The sequence below is a fragment of the Vulpes vulpes genome, chromosome 13, assembly GCF_048418805.1.
Source record: "Vulpes vulpes isolate BD-2025 chromosome 13, VulVul3, whole genome shotgun sequence".
Lineage (NCBI taxonomy): Eukaryota > Metazoa > Chordata > Mammalia > Carnivora > Canidae > Vulpes > Vulpes vulpes.
The window spans coordinates 35,352,275-35,370,040 of NC_132792.1; the positions used below are offsets into that span (position 1 = coordinate 35,352,275).

The window sequence follows — 17,766 nt, forward strand, 5'->3', positions numbered from 1 at the left end:
GATCAACCACCAGATATAATAGATAATTAAATAACAGTATTGCTTTATTGAAGAGCTAACAGTATGTGTACATAAGTTGGCATATATATCTAGTTAAGAAAAAGTTATTAGTGTCTGCTAATGATTGAGAGTGTGGGAACTTATTTTGGGGGAAGTCTTAGGATGATCTTTCTCCCCTATATTAATCCTTTTTGGTGATCAGAGTGATAATACAGAGAGTTTTAAAAATTAAGTGTATTTAGCCTGAACTAAGTTTATCACTGATTGGCACTTTGTTAGGTAACAGAAACTGTTTCTTAGCCTTTTTAACTCCTACAAAATTCTTGGGTCCTAATAATGTGAGCTGTATTAAACCCAGGAATTGGTAAAAGCTTGCATTTGAAAAACACCTGGTAACAATACACATTTGTATGTGGTCAGTAATTCAAGGATTCCTTTTATTTTCAATTTATATAACAATTCTTAGAAGTAGTATGCAAAATGACAAAGATACAATAATACATATATACATTCTTAAAAATAGTTAGAGGTTGACAAAGCAGTCACTTTCCTAAACGAGTGTGACACAACAGACTAATGGGAGAATCAGTTTTTCATGTTTAATCTGAATTCAGTCTTGCTTTCCAGAAACAATTATGCAGTGACTTCCATGCCTGATGACATGTGAGACTGAATGCAAAAATAGTATCAGACATTGGGAATATTTTCATGTTTGATCCATTCAAAATAAACTGGCTCATTGTTAAAGTTAACACTAGGGTTCTTGACCTTCCCTCCAGTACCCCAGGACAGTATGAATATTCTTCTGCTAAACCCCTAACATGAGAGTGTGTCACAGGGAATTCCTAATAGTGTGTTTTCTTTATGGAACTAGAGAAACTCACCTGAGCCCTTTGGGTCTGTTTTCATTGGTAGACACATAGGCTTGCTTGCTAAAACATAAATTGATGAAACTTTTTTTTTTCTACAGTGTACTTGGACAGTCATGAGAAGGTCTTGTAAATTTCAGTAACCTGTAGCCTTTATTTTTTATTTTTTTATTATTATTATTTTAACCTGTAGCCTTTAAAGTGGAAATATACATAGCAGGTTTCGCTTAAAGAGGAGCATCACTTTAATAAATTTAACAACTTCAGTAAAATCCTTTAAAGATTCCAAATGTTTGTAGAGGAGGGTATTGGGCAAAGACAGTGTTTCAGCGTAGAAACAGATGCAGTTGGGGATGAAGTTTTAACCAGTCTCTCCATTCTAAAGCCTGACCACATTTTGTGTTAGAGCAGCAAGTTAACAGTTCTTAATTATAGTAAACATTTTATCAAAGACCATTAGCAAAAGGTAGAATACATGTGTAATGAAATGACAACACAGAGATTCTTTTAATCACGGTCTCCAAATGGGAAAGGAACACGGTTGTTTCTTTGTTTTGTTTTTTATCATTGCATTTTAATGATAGTTTTAGGGAGAAGAATCAATTAATTTTAGAATTTTTGGAAAATTACCTATAATTGTAAAAGTATTGGCCTGTGTCCATATTAGATGTTATTAGAGCTAGTTCAGTTTCTTTTTCAAGAATAAATTGCACATGCAGGGATCAACACCTCAAGAGAGGACTCAAGGGAACCCTTTCCTCAGGGCTTTATTTTTTACCATGGTAAATTTACTAATGAAGACTTGAGCAAAATGTGGATCAACCATATAATGATATGTTTTCACAGTGGAAGGGAGAGGTTCCACAGCCACCACTGGGCATGGGGTCTGCATGGAAGAGCAGCTGGGGGCCAGGTGACAAGATGTCTTTGTGATGTAGTCCACAAGTCTGTTGTACTGTTGTTCTGACAGTCTCTCTCGGGCTCCATCCACCTGGTATCCAAAAAAGTTTTCAGTTGCCAAACCCTCATAATGGGACTTCCAAGACAAAATTATGCCTTTTGTTTTTGCCTTGATACATCTGAGTATTATTATGCCTTTAGGTCTTCTGATAAAGTCATTTTATGCAAAACCCGTGCTTTTTATTTTTCTTCTAAGCTGTGGCTATAACCACACTTAGAGGAGCACAACAGAAGCTCTGCATGAGACTGTTAAGACGACCTTTGAATAAGCATCTGGTGTGTAAAATTCCCATGTTTGAAGTTGACGATTTGGTAACATTTTAACTCATTAACTATTAAACATCTAGCACTGCTCTTTACCAACCAGCTCAGGAACAAGGAAGAAAAGTGTTTCTACTTAAATCAACATTAAACTTGCACCCTGAAATAAAAGTTGTTTGCCTGTCTCCTTGAATCTCTTCAGTTTGACAGAAAAAAATTGTGGAGAAGAGCACCTCTTTTCAAACCAGTGGCTTTGGACAGAGCATTAAGAAAATAAATACCTTTTGAACTGTAACATTTTCTGTTTTTATAAACACTAGGATTTAAAGCCAGAGAAAATAGAAAAACTGGGCAGAGGAAGGAAATTTTTATGGAAAAAAGGGGAGGATGCAAAGTACATTTATGGTTCATAAAAGTCTGGCTCATCTTCAGTGGAACTCAAACAGGAGAACTTGAGATATACTACCTCAGTTCTTAAGTGCGATTTTATAAGAAAGCACCCATCAAAGGCAGTTGGAGCTATAAATTCTTCCCACCCTGAAATTCTGTAGCTATCTAGTGTGTAGATCATGTGGATGGGGAAGTTTCCAGTGTAAGCCACTGATCCGTGGGAATCAGCCACTGACCTTTCCAGTGGTCTGTACCTACCAAATGTTGGCAGGACCGCTCTGAAGAAGTAAAAATATTTTAACGAGGGCTTTTGGGCTCTCAAAGTAGTAATGTAAAGAATTTATGTGTTTCTATGTAGGGTATGGAGATAGCCAAGGGTGTTTTAAAAGCTGCAGAAAGCCAGTGGGATGGTAGGGAGTAAAGGGGCTGCCCTAGAGAAAGGGCATCAGATCCCATCTATTTTTAAGCTTGGGAAAGAAGAAAGGCCCCCAAAGTTTTGCTGACTGAAAGCTGTGTACCAGCAGGCAGAAGCCAGAGCTCTGATGATATCATTTGATGGGGTCAGAATTCAGCTGGAAAGCTTTGAATACACAGAAAGTCTTAATTGCTCCTCCTGAACAGCAGCACAGGAAAACCCGTGCTGTGAAAGGAACCTGGCCAAGGAATAAACTGACCTTCTGACTCATTCTGAGCCTCTCATAAGGGATTTCAATAATGTGCCAGGCATATTAAGCAATTACCTCCCTAAAAATGGCTGCATTTAACCAAGAAAAGCAAATGCTGATTTAAAAAATCTGAATCCTGCCACATTTCAGTATACTGAATGATGTCATCTACAAATTAATTCCTTCCAAAATTCAAAGGAGCTGTGTTCCCTAGTATCTAAAGCAAAAAACCAGAAGAGCCACTTTATATAAGATCTTAGAATACTCTTAGTTTTCCCTGGAAGACGGTGGGTAGGCTTCCTAGCGCAGCTTCCATCTGTGCGTTAGATTGGTATGTGACGCGTACTGACTGGACGCACAGCAACTGAGGAAAATTCACTGTGCTCAGGGCACTGCTGAGTGAACTCCCCACCCCCAGTTTGCAAATACATTGGATTAGGGCCCTTGTAAGGAAGGGTGTACTGTCACAGGAAAGAAATGAGCATCTTGTTCTACCGTGTGGTGAGTGGGGGAAGGGTCAGGGTTCAGACGCGGGACTTCGGAGGAGTTGAGGGGAGAGGGGGGAAAGATTCGGAGAAAGCAGAATCTGGGGGCTGAAGGCATACCGGATACCTACCTTTTCTGTCCTGTGCCGGGTGCTGCCTGGGAAACCCAGCAGCTGCCCTGCAGTATTCTAGCGCACAGTCCTCTTTTCCTGCCTCTCTGCTGGAGCCATCCCCGATGATGGGCCCTCCCACCTCATCCTCCCCCAACCCCCTTAGCCCTGAGTGCCAATGGAAGACCAGTGTTGAGCACCGTGTCCAGTGTGTCAGTGCTTCTGCTTCTAACTCCATGATTCCATGGTTTCAATTAACCTTGGCAACTTGTAGGAGTGGTGACTCCAGCTATCATCTCATTAAGCCCCTAGAGAAGCAGGTCTGTTCCTTTCCAGCTATGCTAATTCCCCACAGACCCTCCTCCAGCAGAAAAGCCAGAGAGAAGGATCACAGTTGGTGATGGCAGAGACAGTTTAATAGCAAAGGCTGAATCTCCAGTCTCAGCTTAAGATATGAAATATTTCCCAAGCAGCTAAGAAATAACGATGGTCCTAGATATTCCTTAGGGCCTTGGAAGTTTCTCGTTAAGGACCAAGGACTTGAAGATAATGATGCTATCCCCTGCCAAATCCTGTAGCCAGATCACTGCTGCTTTATTGTCAATTGGATCAGAAGATTTTGGCAGATCTAAAGTCAGCCTGGACATCTGACCTCTGTTTATTCCCAGAAAGTCATCAGCTTGAAGCAGCAATGTACATCTAGTGCCAAGCCCCAGCTTAAAGTCTGACTGATTAGGATCCAAGAAGCTAGAGAAATCTCAGAGTTGTTGTGGTTGGCTGCCTTCCATCTTCTCAGATGATTTTACCCAAACGGTGCAAGGGAGACAGGCTCCCATACCAGGAAGAGAATAAGGAGTTGGGCAGGACCTGCTAGAGGAAGGTTTGTTGTCCTTTCCTGGGGCCACTCAGGTCCTAGGTTAGGACCAGCAGGCTCCAGCTTGCCACTGACTTAACTCTCGTCTTGCTTGTGGACAAAGATGTCTGTTTCTTAGGTCAGCTCAGGCAGTCAGCAGGGAGACAGGAACAACAGTTTTCCAACGGGTGTACCTGTTCACCTGACGCTGGACTGCAGGAAGCTGGTGCCATTCTTGTCAGGGTTCACCCTGACCCCCACTACGCCCTGCTTGAGCATCTGTTCCATATCATCTTATGTGTAGCCAGGAGCCAGCACCCAGCACAGAAGCCAGGGAGCTGCCCCAAGATCCTAAGGAGTGTCCCCAGGAGGTACCCCACAGTACATAGGAGATGGGAATCTGTTCTGTGGGGAAGGGAACACAGAATACAGAGCAGTACAAGCAAAGAGCTTTATGCACAAAATTTTGACCCCTCAAGTCCTGGGGTGGAAATGGGGAGGAAGTGAATTAGACTTCCTGGTCTGTGAGCTTGAGAAGGTCTGGCCTACTGGCTGCATCTCTGTTTCATGGTATCCCCACTTCTGTGGCTGTCCTCCCATGTCTCCAGACTGCTGCAGCACATCTGAGCCTGCTCCATGGAGTAGCAGCATGGGATCGCTGCCTTGACCCTAGCCATCTGGTAAGGACCTGCTGGGTCTGGAGCTCTGCTGTCCCGTCTACCCCAGCACCCCCACCGCTTGATAACCAAGCCCTGTTCAGTTCATACAGTGGCTTAACCCCAGGCTTCGAGCCCACCTGGCCTGCTGCTGGGCTCCCCCATGACAGGCTCACATACACACCTTCCCACTTGCTTCTGCACTGGCCCCTGGGCCCTCTATGCTGCTTCCTCTGACAGCCCTGCTGGTCTCCAGCAGCCACTCCAGAGGCTGCAGGCTCAGAAGTGCCTGCTTAACAGCAGTCAGCAACAATCACCCTGTTTTCTGAAACGTACCTCCACATCACAGGCCACTCTTGGCTGCCTCAGCTGCACAGTGAACAGGTTGCTTTGCTTGCTGTCCTGTGCACAGTCAATCTCCGTGATGGGGAAGGCCTGCTGCTGCGTGTCCTCGCTGACACTCACCACAAAGAGCACTTCTGATGTCAGCAGCAAGCACCCTTCATGTTCCTGGCCTGAGCCCCTCACCATAACCACCTCCAGGGCCATGTGGACTTCTGGTAGGCCCAGAGACTGCAGCATTTTCCTGTTTCAAAGGAAAAAAGTGAGGCGAGAAGCCAGTTTGGAAAAGATGGTCGTGTATTTGCACTCACTTTACCAAGGGCTGGGGTGTTCTCACATAAGGTTCCCCAAAGGCAAAGGGATCTCACCAATCTATTAATTTTAGCTTGAAATGTAATTGTCACTTCAATTCTCAAACTGACTCTGGTCACCATAATCTAGCTCCTCCCGGGGACAAAGATTTCCCTCGGCTCCTTTTCTTCCCAATAGAAAGGTCACCTCTGATTAGAATGTGGGATTTACAGGGAATCCCAGGTCCCCTCAGCAGTTCTGGGCTTCTTTGTCAATAGGCAGCCCCCCCACCCGCCCCCTGGGGTGTGTGTATGAGAGGCAGGGAGTACTGCGGCCAGCCCCACATCTGGGGATAGCAGCCTCTCCGTGGCTCCAACATGCTCTTGTGCTGCCTTAGATGCTGCAAGCAGTCTTGGATTTCCCCTGAAAGCAGGGCCCATGAGCTTGAGAGCAGAGCAGGCCCTCTTAGCATACATGTGCAGTTGAACAAGTGTCTAGATCATTTTACCAGACATATTTGACGTGGCTATTTGGAGCCTGGTCAGCATGTAGATCACTTGGCTGGTAGCGCTGTTTGGGAAGCTGAGAAAGTCCAGCTCCATGTAAAATACCTGTGGTAAGAGAAGTAAGAGAGTTTTACTAGTTGTTTTCTGGAAACCAGTTCCATGCTGTAGTGATGTCATCTGTTTACAGCCATCCATAAAATGCTACAGGATCCAAAATGATGTCAAATCTTTGGAAGCAAGTGTATAGATAATCATTAAACACTGCAATGCTCTTAACTCTGGTTAGCTACAAACTGAACAATGAATGAACCACAGTCCAAGCATTGACAGGACTGGCAATTAATGGAAGCATAGCGTCCTGGGAGTAATCGTCCTGAGCAACAGCTCACACACCATTACAATTTATGTGATAAAAAAGTCACGATTGTTAGCTGACTTCCTTGCTTAATGTTATAATACTTCTGTATCTGTGGTGTGGCTGGGCAAATAAAACACCACACACACACACAGTTGCACACAAAAGCACACGGTTTGCCTAGATACAGCATTTAAGTGACTTAATCCAGCTGTTAAACATGAATCCATATACATTTATGAGCACTCTTAGGGCCTCTGGTTTATGACCCACTCGCCCTGGTGCCAGTACCAAATGAGGGCACCCAGCAGCAGCCATGCAGGCCTCTAAGGAGACTCTCCAGGACCAAAGATGGTACAGCATGTGTGCTTTCTGAGGGCTTGTAAATGTTTATAAATGAGGCAGTCATTAGACTAAGAGTTAGTGGTTTGTAAAACCTTCAGTGCAGTAATAAAAGTTTTACAAGAATGATGGAAAGCAACAAGGCCATGTGAAGCTCTGTTCGGAGATGCTCTTACGTAAGGGAGAGCTCCTCAGCCCTGGCAAACTCACAGAGAGGAGCAATGGCATTTTCAACACCAAGAGCATTTACGAAGTAGGAGTTGACTGCACCTCGCTGGGGTCTATGGCCACAGGAGTACTGTTTTTATTAATGTGCAAGTATTCGAGAAGGTAGAATTTAACTGGGCCCGGTTAGAGGTGGCAGCAGATCTGTTTGTCGGTTTTCCTGTGAGTGAAAACATCATTCACAGGAGAGAGAGACAGAAATGGTTGGGGGGGAGGCGGCGAGGGGAAGAGCGAAGAGGAACACATGTTTGCATCTGTGTGGTCTCTTAAAGGAACCCTCTAGATGGTTGCCTGAGTGTGGGCATTCGTCTCCCACTCGCTTCCTTCCAGACACTTTTTATGCCTGATCTGGCCGCCTACTGTCAGATCTGTGGAGGTGCAGGATGCCTGTGGTGAAGTGTGCCCCTCAGACTGGCCGGCCAGATGCAGGGCCCTCTCCCAGCCTGTGACGGCAGCCAGACAGCCTGCTTCATGACCAAAGAGATGACACTGATCGTAGGTAAAAAGGTAACAACGATTCTAGTCACCAGTTTATTAAGTCACTTGAGTGTCCTTTACCAAGAATGTAGAGAGCAAGCACGGGAGGAGGGGTTTCTTTTCACACGCGCCTGTTACTCCTGTGTGCACGCACGAGCGTGGGAAAGGCCTAGCACGCCACCTCCAAGTGCCGGTGGTGCCCTAGGCCCACGATCTACTCAGCTGTCTGCTTGGGGGAAGGGTTTGGTTGTAGATTGTGTCCCTCTCCTGTCCATGGCCAGGAACTCGGCGCAGGGTCTGCAGCAGTTTGTAAACCAAGGCCCTGTGGGCATGGGCGTGCACACCCTCCTCTTTCTCCTTCTCCCGATATACATCTGTCACAGATACTTTCCTGCCTTGTAACCTATTTTCCAGTTGGTCACCAGAAAACGCAGTGCTTCTATATTCTCTGCTTCAATATTTTCAATATTTTCTCTCAATTGCCCTCAACCTCTTACTGGTTACTTCACATTAAAGTCTATTTTACACTTGATCTTAGCCAAAAAGTCGAGAAGTGGTCATTAAAGTCCATTTTATTAGATGTACTGTAAAAAGATTCTGTGAGACAGACCTAATGAAATTGCTAATTGATTTCTTGGGTCTATAATTATTATAATTTGTTATTTATAGTACAATTCTACTCTTTCCATAAATAAGCATAAGGAAGTGAGAAAGACAGCTGCTTATCTCTTTATAGATTTATGTTTTATTTTTCACTGTTTTGCCATGTGAAGGCCTAAACTTTCTTGGAGTTCTTGGAATAAGAATGCAAGTTAGTCAGTGAGGTCTGAGCTGGCCTGATAGGCACTTCATGACGTACCGTAGCCGGTCTGTGACACGAGCTCAGCAGCTCCTCCAATGGGCTTTGTGAACACCCCCATGATTCCTTTCCCCACGCCCGAGATGACGCCCTTGGCCTTGTGCCCTGCAGAAGCATGAGCCTCAGTTGTTCTCTGGAAGTTCTGCATAGGCTGATCGACTATGCCAGCAATTGCACCTGAAAAACAGCAAAAGTCCCTAGTGAGGACTAGGGCTTCAAATCCTGAGAAAGTGACAACCTTCCATCCAGAAAACGGTTTTATTTGGATTGAAAGTGAAAACCCACCTTTGTTATAAAGTCCTTTATTATACATTTATTTATCAATTATGTAAGTTCACTGGTTACTAAGACACTTATGATCTTCATCAAAACATGGTGTTCAGACTGGGTTTGGTCCATCACAGTGAGGATCTGTGAAGTTCAGTTCAGAATTTAATAACGGGCCAGACTATTCCAAAGTGACACTCGTGAAACCAGGAAACACAGTGTAGGGAGGAGAGCTAGCAATCGCTCATGAGAGAGCAAGCCTGCTCAGCCTCATCACTTACAGCGAATCAGGAGCGTGAAGAAAGTGGAGGAGGCCATCCCCTGTCCCTGTTCTCCCCAAAAGTAATGATAAGAGCAATTCTTTAATAATATTCATATATGAACATGTAAGAATAATGGTTGGAATTGCAGCTATTTCTGTAATAACTCATCTGTGGTGAGTCTTCCTATGTGCTGGGGACTTTATCAAGAGTGTCACTCCTATGAGGTCATTAATCCTAGGGGGCCAACAGGGCTTTTGTCCTCAGCTCCTAGGTAAGGCCGCTGCACACAGACAGGTTATGTATGGAGGTTTGTCCCCAGGTCACATAGCTGTCATGTGCTTGAACCGGGCTTCCAGCCTGGAGGGGCAGAGCCACAGCCCAGCCCTCAACCACCAGGTTCCTCCTTTTGCCAGTCTTAGAAACACTTCCTTCCTTTCCACTTCAGCTGAGGTCTGGCCACTTACTCTTTGCCTCAGAACAGCTGCAGAACCCTGTTCTCACTGCCCTGCTCTGCTGGTTCTCCTGGAGGGCAGCCAGGTCAGGAACCGAGGTGGTGGGGGAGTCCCTCAGCCTCTTGTGGGTTCTTTGCCCCCCTTACTCTGAGGGGCCTGTGACGAGATCTAATAAAGGCCTCACCAGTCCCCCCCCACCTTTTTTTTCAGTGATGGAGTGGAAGGGTTCTCTAGCTCAGTAAGAGGTAAAAATTTCATTACAGTTCTTGACAGAATTTTCTGTTTTTAACTCAAACCTGCTAGGATTAATGGAAAATGCATAGTCCCCCTGGTAGAAATTTTAGTACATGTCAAATTCCATTATTCCAAATGCCACTAATTCAAAGTCTCTTGGGTAAATGGAGATTTCCAGGTCTCTGTTAATGACCTGCTAATTTCAAGTAATATTCTCCTGAACAAAATCCAGTAAAACAAGGGCCAGTCCCTTCAGGTCAGTTGTAAAGGGAATGTTCTTCATAGGTTCCATTCCTCTAAATTTGAACAGAGCCATTTAAATTTATGTATTGACAGACTAAGAATGACGTGAGGTGACAGGTCTGTTTCTCAGCGTTGGTCAGCCCAGACCAATGCTTCCTAAACCTTCTAAGGAACTGACTGGGGAGGTGGAGGAAGCCACTCACAGCTGGCAGCCGCTGCCGTAGCTGCAGAGGGCTGAGGGGTCACCGCGACAGGACCCTGGATACGCCCTGGCCTGGCACTTGGGCTGGGGGGCGCAGAGGCCTCCACTGCTCTGCTGTCCACCCACAAGTCAGGAGTCAGAGTGGCTGGGAAGTGTTACTGGGGGTGGTGGCTGCCATCGGTGCACAGCAGAGGCAAGTACAGAAAAATCCGCTCACAGAAGACAGGTCAAAGTGATCAGGGAATGTAGCTTTCGTGACGTCATGATCTACTGTTTCTAAAAGGTCTCCATGCTTCAGTTAGTAGGAACACTGAGGTAAAAAATTCACCAACAGATTAAATTATCTAAGAAATGCCTTTTCCCAAGTGCAGATTTCCATACAGACTATTAAAATTGAGTGGGAGGGCAGGTAGTTACCTCCCGAGACTCCCCCACTTCCCTTGAATGGGCCAGGCCTACCCTGGGCAGGGAATGCGGAGCCTCGATGGCCATGAGACCATGAGACCGGCACTGAGCTCTAACTTCTAACTTCCCTCTAAGTGCAAACAGGTATTGCAGTGACACTCCCCTTTGATCCCCCACTTTCTCTAGACACTGGCCACACTGAAGGCTCAGTCACCGTGGCTTTGATAGATAAACTATTTGGGCAGCCCAGAGAGTGGAAAATCTGAGCCTCCTGACAAGGTGTTAGATTCTGAGAGGTAGAGAAGGAGCCATCAGATCACATGCCCTTGCCTGGCTCCAGACCCTGGACGGGGAGCCTGTCACACACACCAACACCTCGCTGGTCACCAGGTGTGAGCCGGAGATGGGAGAGGCCAGGAGAGACCAGCAGCCACTTCATGGTGTCTGCAGCCGTGCCCTGAGGCAGCTCCTCGCAGGGTTTCAGAAGGCTCGGTTATTAAGTATGATCCAGCTAAGTCCCACAACTGGTAAATTATTTACTGTCATCTACTCCAACTCTGCTCTGAGGCTCTAAGGGGTGGAAAGTGATCCTCAAACTTGTTTGTTGGCATCAGGCCCACAGGGTGGGCGGCCACATGGAGACAGCTGTGATGTGATGAACGGAGATGAGGAAGGAAGCGCGCCTTGGGGCTTGGGGGTAGTTTCCGAGGACTCAGCCCGGTGCTGGGTGAGGCAGAGATGGGGAGGTGTTTCCTGTGCTCCCCTCCAGTTGGAGGAGGAAGGATTCGTTAGGCAAGGCCCCAAAGGGCCCTCCCTTACCTCTTCCGTGGCTAGCTCCCCAGCCTTACTTAGGCAGAAAACACTGGCTTACTGATCTTTTGGTGCTGCCCTCACCACATGGTGTAATTTTATTTTGGATACTTTTAAAAATACTCAGGACCGAAGAAGCACAGGCCTAAGCTGTGACACTACAGCTCAACACTGCAGACAGATGAGACCTACACTCAGAGGATATTAAGTATTCCAGCTTGAGGTGGGCCTGCTGTAAACAGGACAGATTAGTTCACTGAGGAGGAAGCACTTCTTTGTTCCTAAATTCCCCACTAGCTGCAGTCAGTTAGCTAATGGCTGATCATGGCAGCAGAGGAACTGCTCAAAAATGCCGTGTGCTGGTGCAAGGCTCACTTGCTCGCCCAATCTCTCCCCCCATCCAGGGAAACTGTCCTGATTCACCAATACAGGCTCACCATGTTGGGATCCCACATGGCACACCCCGAGTGGCTGTGGAGACAGAGGGTGTGGTGCTGGCAACACCAGAGTGCTTCACACGTCAGGCAGCGGCCCAAGAGAAGGGGATCAGAGAGGCAAGCTCTGACGTCCTGCCTTTGGTATTCATGAGAGAGAAGTCACGTCTGGGAGGAAACATGGAGTATGACGGGGACACAGAGCTCACATCTCTCAGCACAGACTCTACGCTGCAGTAGGAGAGGGGGTGTTTGGGGAATGGACCTGGTAAGTGTGGGAAAGCCTGATGAGGCTTTCAATTCCACAGGCTAAACAGAGTCTTCCCCAAGGCCACTGTTTTCTCCAAACCGTGGCGGAGCTCTTCCAAGAGCCTCAGCGGCACCTCAAGCTGACACTTCCTCACCAACCTGGGGTGATGAGGCCGGGCACGACAGCTAATCAAAGGCTCCCTTTGATTTTTCAAGTACCTTGTAACACTCCACAGTGTCCCCACAAGGGCAAAACAGAGGCAAGAAGGCCCACCAACCCCTAAACGTTTGGGAAAAATGTATTTTTCCTACCCTGGAACATTCAATTGTTCAGTCTTCCAACATCCTGAGTGTTTCCAGGGGTGGAACCCTCCAGGGTGGGTGACATGTGGAAAAGCCCAGGCTCTTGTCCTGGTAGAGGTGTGACCTGGGCAAGTCACTTCATACCTATGCCTAAGGTTTGTAGACCAAATAAGATGACACACATGAAAATGCTTTGTCAACTCTGAAGTGGTCTTTAAAAACAGTTTTACTAACTAGGTTGTTAAGGTTTCTTCTAGAGGAAGAAACCGAGAAACTAATACTGTGATTTCACTTAAGCACGGGTTTCAAAAAATATGATAATAGCTCTAACTTCAATCAGGAACTTAACTGCATTTAGCAGTTTTGAACATCATTTCTGGGGATAAATGAAATGGTGATAAATCTAGACTTTCCCAGGGGAGGGGACTTGATTGGTGCTATTCCTCCTCTTGTCTTCCTGTCACACATCAGGTGGTTCTAGGACTAGACGTTCTGAGATGACCCAGTAATTAACTGGGACACAGAGCATTCTTGAACTCTGAGAGGGAAGGAAACTGGCTTGAGCCAACTCTGAGATGCCCACCGGGAACTAAAATGTCTGAGGAGCACACTTGGACAGTGTGCTGCGGGAGGTCCAGGTCAGGCCAGTGGTTGCAGAGGCAGTCAGTGCACACCCAGGAGGGATTTATGACATCCACAGAACTCCTGAGCTTTTGGAAATTACCAGAGATGCAGAAAGACAGCGAACCCACTGAGGTTTTATAGACAGACTAAATGATCCCCTTACATGGATGAAGATGTGTAAGACGTGACAATGGCAAAGACCCAAGTTTTAGGACTTTCTAGCCTGGTTAACAATGGGAGCCACATTAAAAAATGTGACACCACAAAGAGAGGACCATGGATCCTCAGGTTACGGATTTCTACCACTAGGCACAATTTTATACAGTGGCAACTGGGTAGTGGGTGTGGGCATCTCTGTGTGGGAACGGAACAGACTGGTTGGAATGGACATAGCCACAGGCCAGCCAGCTCAGGTCTCCTCTGCTGAGCACTTATAAGCTCCAAAACGAGCTTGCATGGAGGAAAGGGAGCTCTCTGCCCACAGTAGATGGCATGGAAGCCCACAACTCTTAGCAAAAAGAGGTCCCACAGCCCCCAAACAATGACCTGAGGCGCTCCCCTCCCCCATAACCTCACCACTTCCTGTGGTTATAGCAACTGAATCTCTTGAGCTAAAACTAAAGCAAAGAATGTTCCTGCTGTTGCTCACTTGTCTCTCTTTGGTGGCTCATTCTTTGAAACGAGGCAACTATTATTGTTCCTTTGCAACCATAACATAACAATAAGCACGCGTGACGCTGTTTACCAAACACGGGCCCTAGGCCTGGCCCATGATGGACCACTATTATTACCTCTAATAATGTTATTACCAGCCCCAACTTAGCATTGAGCAGCCTGGGTTTAGAGAAGGTAAGAATGTGCCTGAGGTCACAAAGGAAGGACCTGGACATCCCAGCCCGGGTCTGCTCGCTCCTCTTGAGTGTGGAACTCCCGTGCCTTGCCCTGGCATTCTAGAATACTCCTTTGCCCAGCAGTCCCAAGCTCCCAGTTTCCACACGTCATCACAGACTGTTAGGACTTCGACAATTTCTAGTAACTTAACCGGAGTGTGTAACATCTTCCTACTTCCTCCCTGAGCCTCGGCTGAGGCGGGAGTTGAGGGTGGTGGGTAGAGCCACATACTGGAGAGAGGACGGATCCTTTCCAGCTCATCTTTTCTGACCTCTGCTCTCCCGGCCTCAGGGCATTTTGATCTCTGAGAGATGCACACTCCTTCAGACCGCAGCAGGCAGGCTGCCAAGCAATACAGTTTTAAATTCCTTTGCAAACAAATAAACAAAAGATACCCTTGAAAATCCTGCTCTGTGAAATTTCAGCTCTGAGACTTCCTTTTTATAGAGTTTTCCAAAGCAACTTATTTTTTGAACACTTGTAGTATTTAGAAATATCCACAGCAATCTTTGCCTCTAACTGTACCATCTGGCTGCTTGACAAACTGGTAATTGCCGAGTCAGGCTGGGCCGCACACTTGAAAAAACAAAAGGAGACCGTGGGCTCCTCAATGAAGTTTACAGGACATCTCTGCACGTTGCTCGAGTGCTTCTCGAGCAAAGGCGGGTGGCTGCAGGGCCTGAGCCTCACGAGGCGCCCCTTGCTCACTGTGGAGCACGAACAGCCCCGGCTGCCGTCCTGGTACGGGGCGCCCCCAGGGAGTGGGGCTCCTGTGCCCCGGCTCCGGAGGTGCCAGTGTCCTGGGCATGCAGGCAGGAAACAGTGGGTACCTCCGCCTCCCCGGGCCTCAGCCACGGCTGCAGGAAGGAGGGGTTCACAAGCAGCCCTGGCCCCTCAGCCCCTTACCGAGCAGGCTGATGCCCAGCCGGGACAGGCCCTGTCGGAGCCCCTCGCCCAGGCTCTCAGGGAGCTGCCGCCGCCACTCCTCCTGCCGGTTGTAGTGCTCCTCATCTAGCGAAAGGCGGTCCATGTTCCGGGCCAGGCTTGTGGCCAGGTTGGTGATGGAGGTGAGGGTACCTGAGGGTACAAGAGCACACGAGTTGGCCTTCTGGTCACAGGGAGGGGGCGGAAACACACCTGTGCCCCTGACCTGCCCCGGGGGGTGAGTGACGGTGGCTTCCTTTGTGCAGCTTGAAGCAAGGGCCTTAAGACAATGAGGGGAGGGGGCAACCTGGTTAGCTTGGTCAGTGGTGCCTGTGGTTCTTGATCTTGGGGTTGTGAGTTTGAGCCCCATATTGGGTGTAGAGGTAGCTTAGAAATAAAATATTAAAAAAAACGAGGTGGAGATTAACGTTTGCTTATAAGGGTGATGACACACCTCAAAAGGGGTAGAATGAGAATCTCTGTTGCCAGAGAAACACAGAGTTTCCCGTGAAACTACCATCCACCATCTTGTGGTGGTCAAGGCTTGGATAACGCGGTAGTTTGGAAGTCTTCCTGGAGGCCCAGTATTGAAGGTTAAACTCTGCTCTCATTTTAAAGGTTCAGGTTCCATGGCTGAATCTTACACAGACTGTAAAGAAACATTTTTACTCAGGAATGGAACTTATTCCCTCCTTAGACAAAGCAAAGGGAGACAGTAAACTATCATTTGATGTTCTGAGGAACCAATGATTGTGCCAGAGACAACATGTGCATTTCTGATTCTCAGGATGTTGCCTGAAGAAAGCAGGACACTAAAGGGAGTAAGTCATGTGAAAGCCACGATTTTGTCCAGTTTTCCTAAGAAAGGGATCTCAGCATCTTGCTCAGAATACTACCCAGCCCTCTAGCCAGTGTGCAGAGATCTCAGTGAAGCAAGACTGAAAGACATCAATGGACAGATCCTGAAGCTGACCAGTGAATTCATCCCATGGTGGATGCCCAGTTCAAGAAAAAAATGGAAGATGTCATTTTTGCAGCTGCATCTTTACCAACAACCTAAAAAGAAAACATCCCTGTGCACACACAGACATCAAAAACCAAAAGAGATTTTGTTAAGGGTCGGGGGAGGGGGGGGGTGGAGAACAAGTGTAAAAAACATTCAATGAGTCAGTAGGCTAAAATTACCATTCAGCAGGTGTCGGGTGTCTTATTTGAAAATAAAAACAACAGAACCACAAAGATTCAAGTGTCGGGAGTGAGAAATCCACCAGTGACTCATCCGTGAGTCCCTCTGGCCCTCGGCTCACAGGCCTCCCGGACGGCTGGGGCCCAGGGGCATGGGCCTGTCCCCATCCACACACCTCCATTTATTGCTCTTGCCATTCTCCTGGCAGCAGCCACCAGCCCCCCGACCTCCGGATGATGGGTGCTCATTTCAAGCTCCTCTTCATCCGAGCCTTCCAGAGACTTCCATAACCTGCCCACTCATCACAGACTTGCAGCACTGTTGACATTAAAAAGTCTTTATGGGAGAGAAGCCCTCTGCCCTGTTTTCCCTGCCTCCTGCTGAGAAGAAAAGAGGACTCAGATGGCCCTTGTTAGTTCCCGAGTCACTGCCAACCTGACCAAAATATCAAGCACATACGGGGAAAATGAAAACATGCCCCTTCACATGGGCCTGGCGCAGTTTGGCCTCCGTGCCGGCCGAACCGTGCGCGCCACAAGATGGCACTGTTGACGTGGCGTGCCGGCGGGAGGCTGGGACGTTTCCACGGCCAAATGTACGTCCAAATGTGTCCATATCCTTCCCAAAGTTATGACAACTGTATCTACATAAAAAAAAATGATGAGGCAACACAGTGTAGGGTTTCTGATGTTTAGCAGAAGTCCTGAACACCTTTAATATTTCTTTATTTATCACATGGAATAACAGTTGAGCCAATCCTCATTTTCCCAGTGGGAGGTTTAAAATTCTGAAGTTCTGAAAACATTTTCACACAATGCAGGCAAGTAGTGATCTGTTTAAAACATAAGACATCCTCTGTGAGCTTTGTGACAAATCCAACATTTCACTGCGACCTGACAGGCCAAACAAAGGTAGAGGCACGGTTCATGCACTGCAAACTTGAATGTGTTCTTTAAAAGTAAAACATAATGGAAGGAATGAAAATGAGACATGAGGAAAAGAAACCAAAATAGCTACCTTTGGAAATGTGCTTTACAAAGGATGTTGTTCCTCTGGAAACTCCACTCACAAAGGCTCCGGGGCCTCTGGTCAGCCCCTCGTATGGAAGCCTGAAGAAGTCGGCGATCCCGTTCCCGATGCTTCGCACCAAACTCGCTGGGCTGCCGAGGATTTCCAGAGATCCAACCACCCAGCCTGTGAGGGACCAAAGGGAAGGGGTTACCAAAACCTTCAATACAGCACTTTCAAAATTTGGGAAAAGTGACCCATTTTCCCTGCAATTCATTTTTCACACTGGAATTGAGAATGTAATAAGCTCCTCTGGAGCAAAATATGGGAAATAACTCATTCACTGTGAATTCATAAATGGCAAACTTTCATACTTTATAAATCAAAGTGATCCTTTTGGCAGCCTTGCAAATAGCTTTACTCTGACTTCCTTGCCCGAGCCTCCCATATTCCCGCTAAAAGGGACCCGCGGGCAAGGGGATACACACTCCCAGCCACCCGAGAAAGGGGCGGCCTCTTAGGGTGCAGGTGTTTGCAGTCTGCGGAGTTATCTTTAAAACCACCCCAGGGCAGCGGAGACATGGGGGTGGAGGTAGGAGGAGATGCCTGGTGGGGGCGGGGTAGG

General features: G+C 47.1%; 1 protein-coding gene across 17 annotated transcripts in view; it reads right to left on the reverse strand.

Moving 5' to 3' along the window:
* Positions 1 to 405: 405 nt before the first annotated feature.
* The window catches only part of VPS13B (vacuolar protein sorting 13 homolog B), a 727,825-nt gene continuing 710,464 nt past the window's right edge, over positions 406 to 17,766 (reverse strand). For all 17 annotated transcript variants that reach the window (XM_072734208.1, XM_072734211.1, XM_072734207.1 and 14 more), the window contains 6 exons: positions 17,151 to 17,327; positions 14,930 to 15,100; positions 8,647 to 8,823; positions 6,391 to 6,493; positions 5,586 to 5,835; positions 406 to 1,860 (listed from right to left, as the gene is read on the reverse strand). In XM_072734208.1, the coding sequence (XP_072590309.1) occupies positions 1,612 to 1,860; positions 5,586 to 5,835; positions 6,391 to 6,493; positions 8,647 to 8,823; positions 14,930 to 15,100; positions 17,151 to 17,327 (1,127 nt within the window). In that variant the 3' untranslated portion in view covers positions 406 to 1,611. The remainder of the gene's footprint in view (positions 1,861 to 5,585; positions 5,836 to 6,390; positions 6,494 to 8,646; positions 8,824 to 14,929; positions 15,101 to 17,150; positions 17,328 to 17,766) is intronic.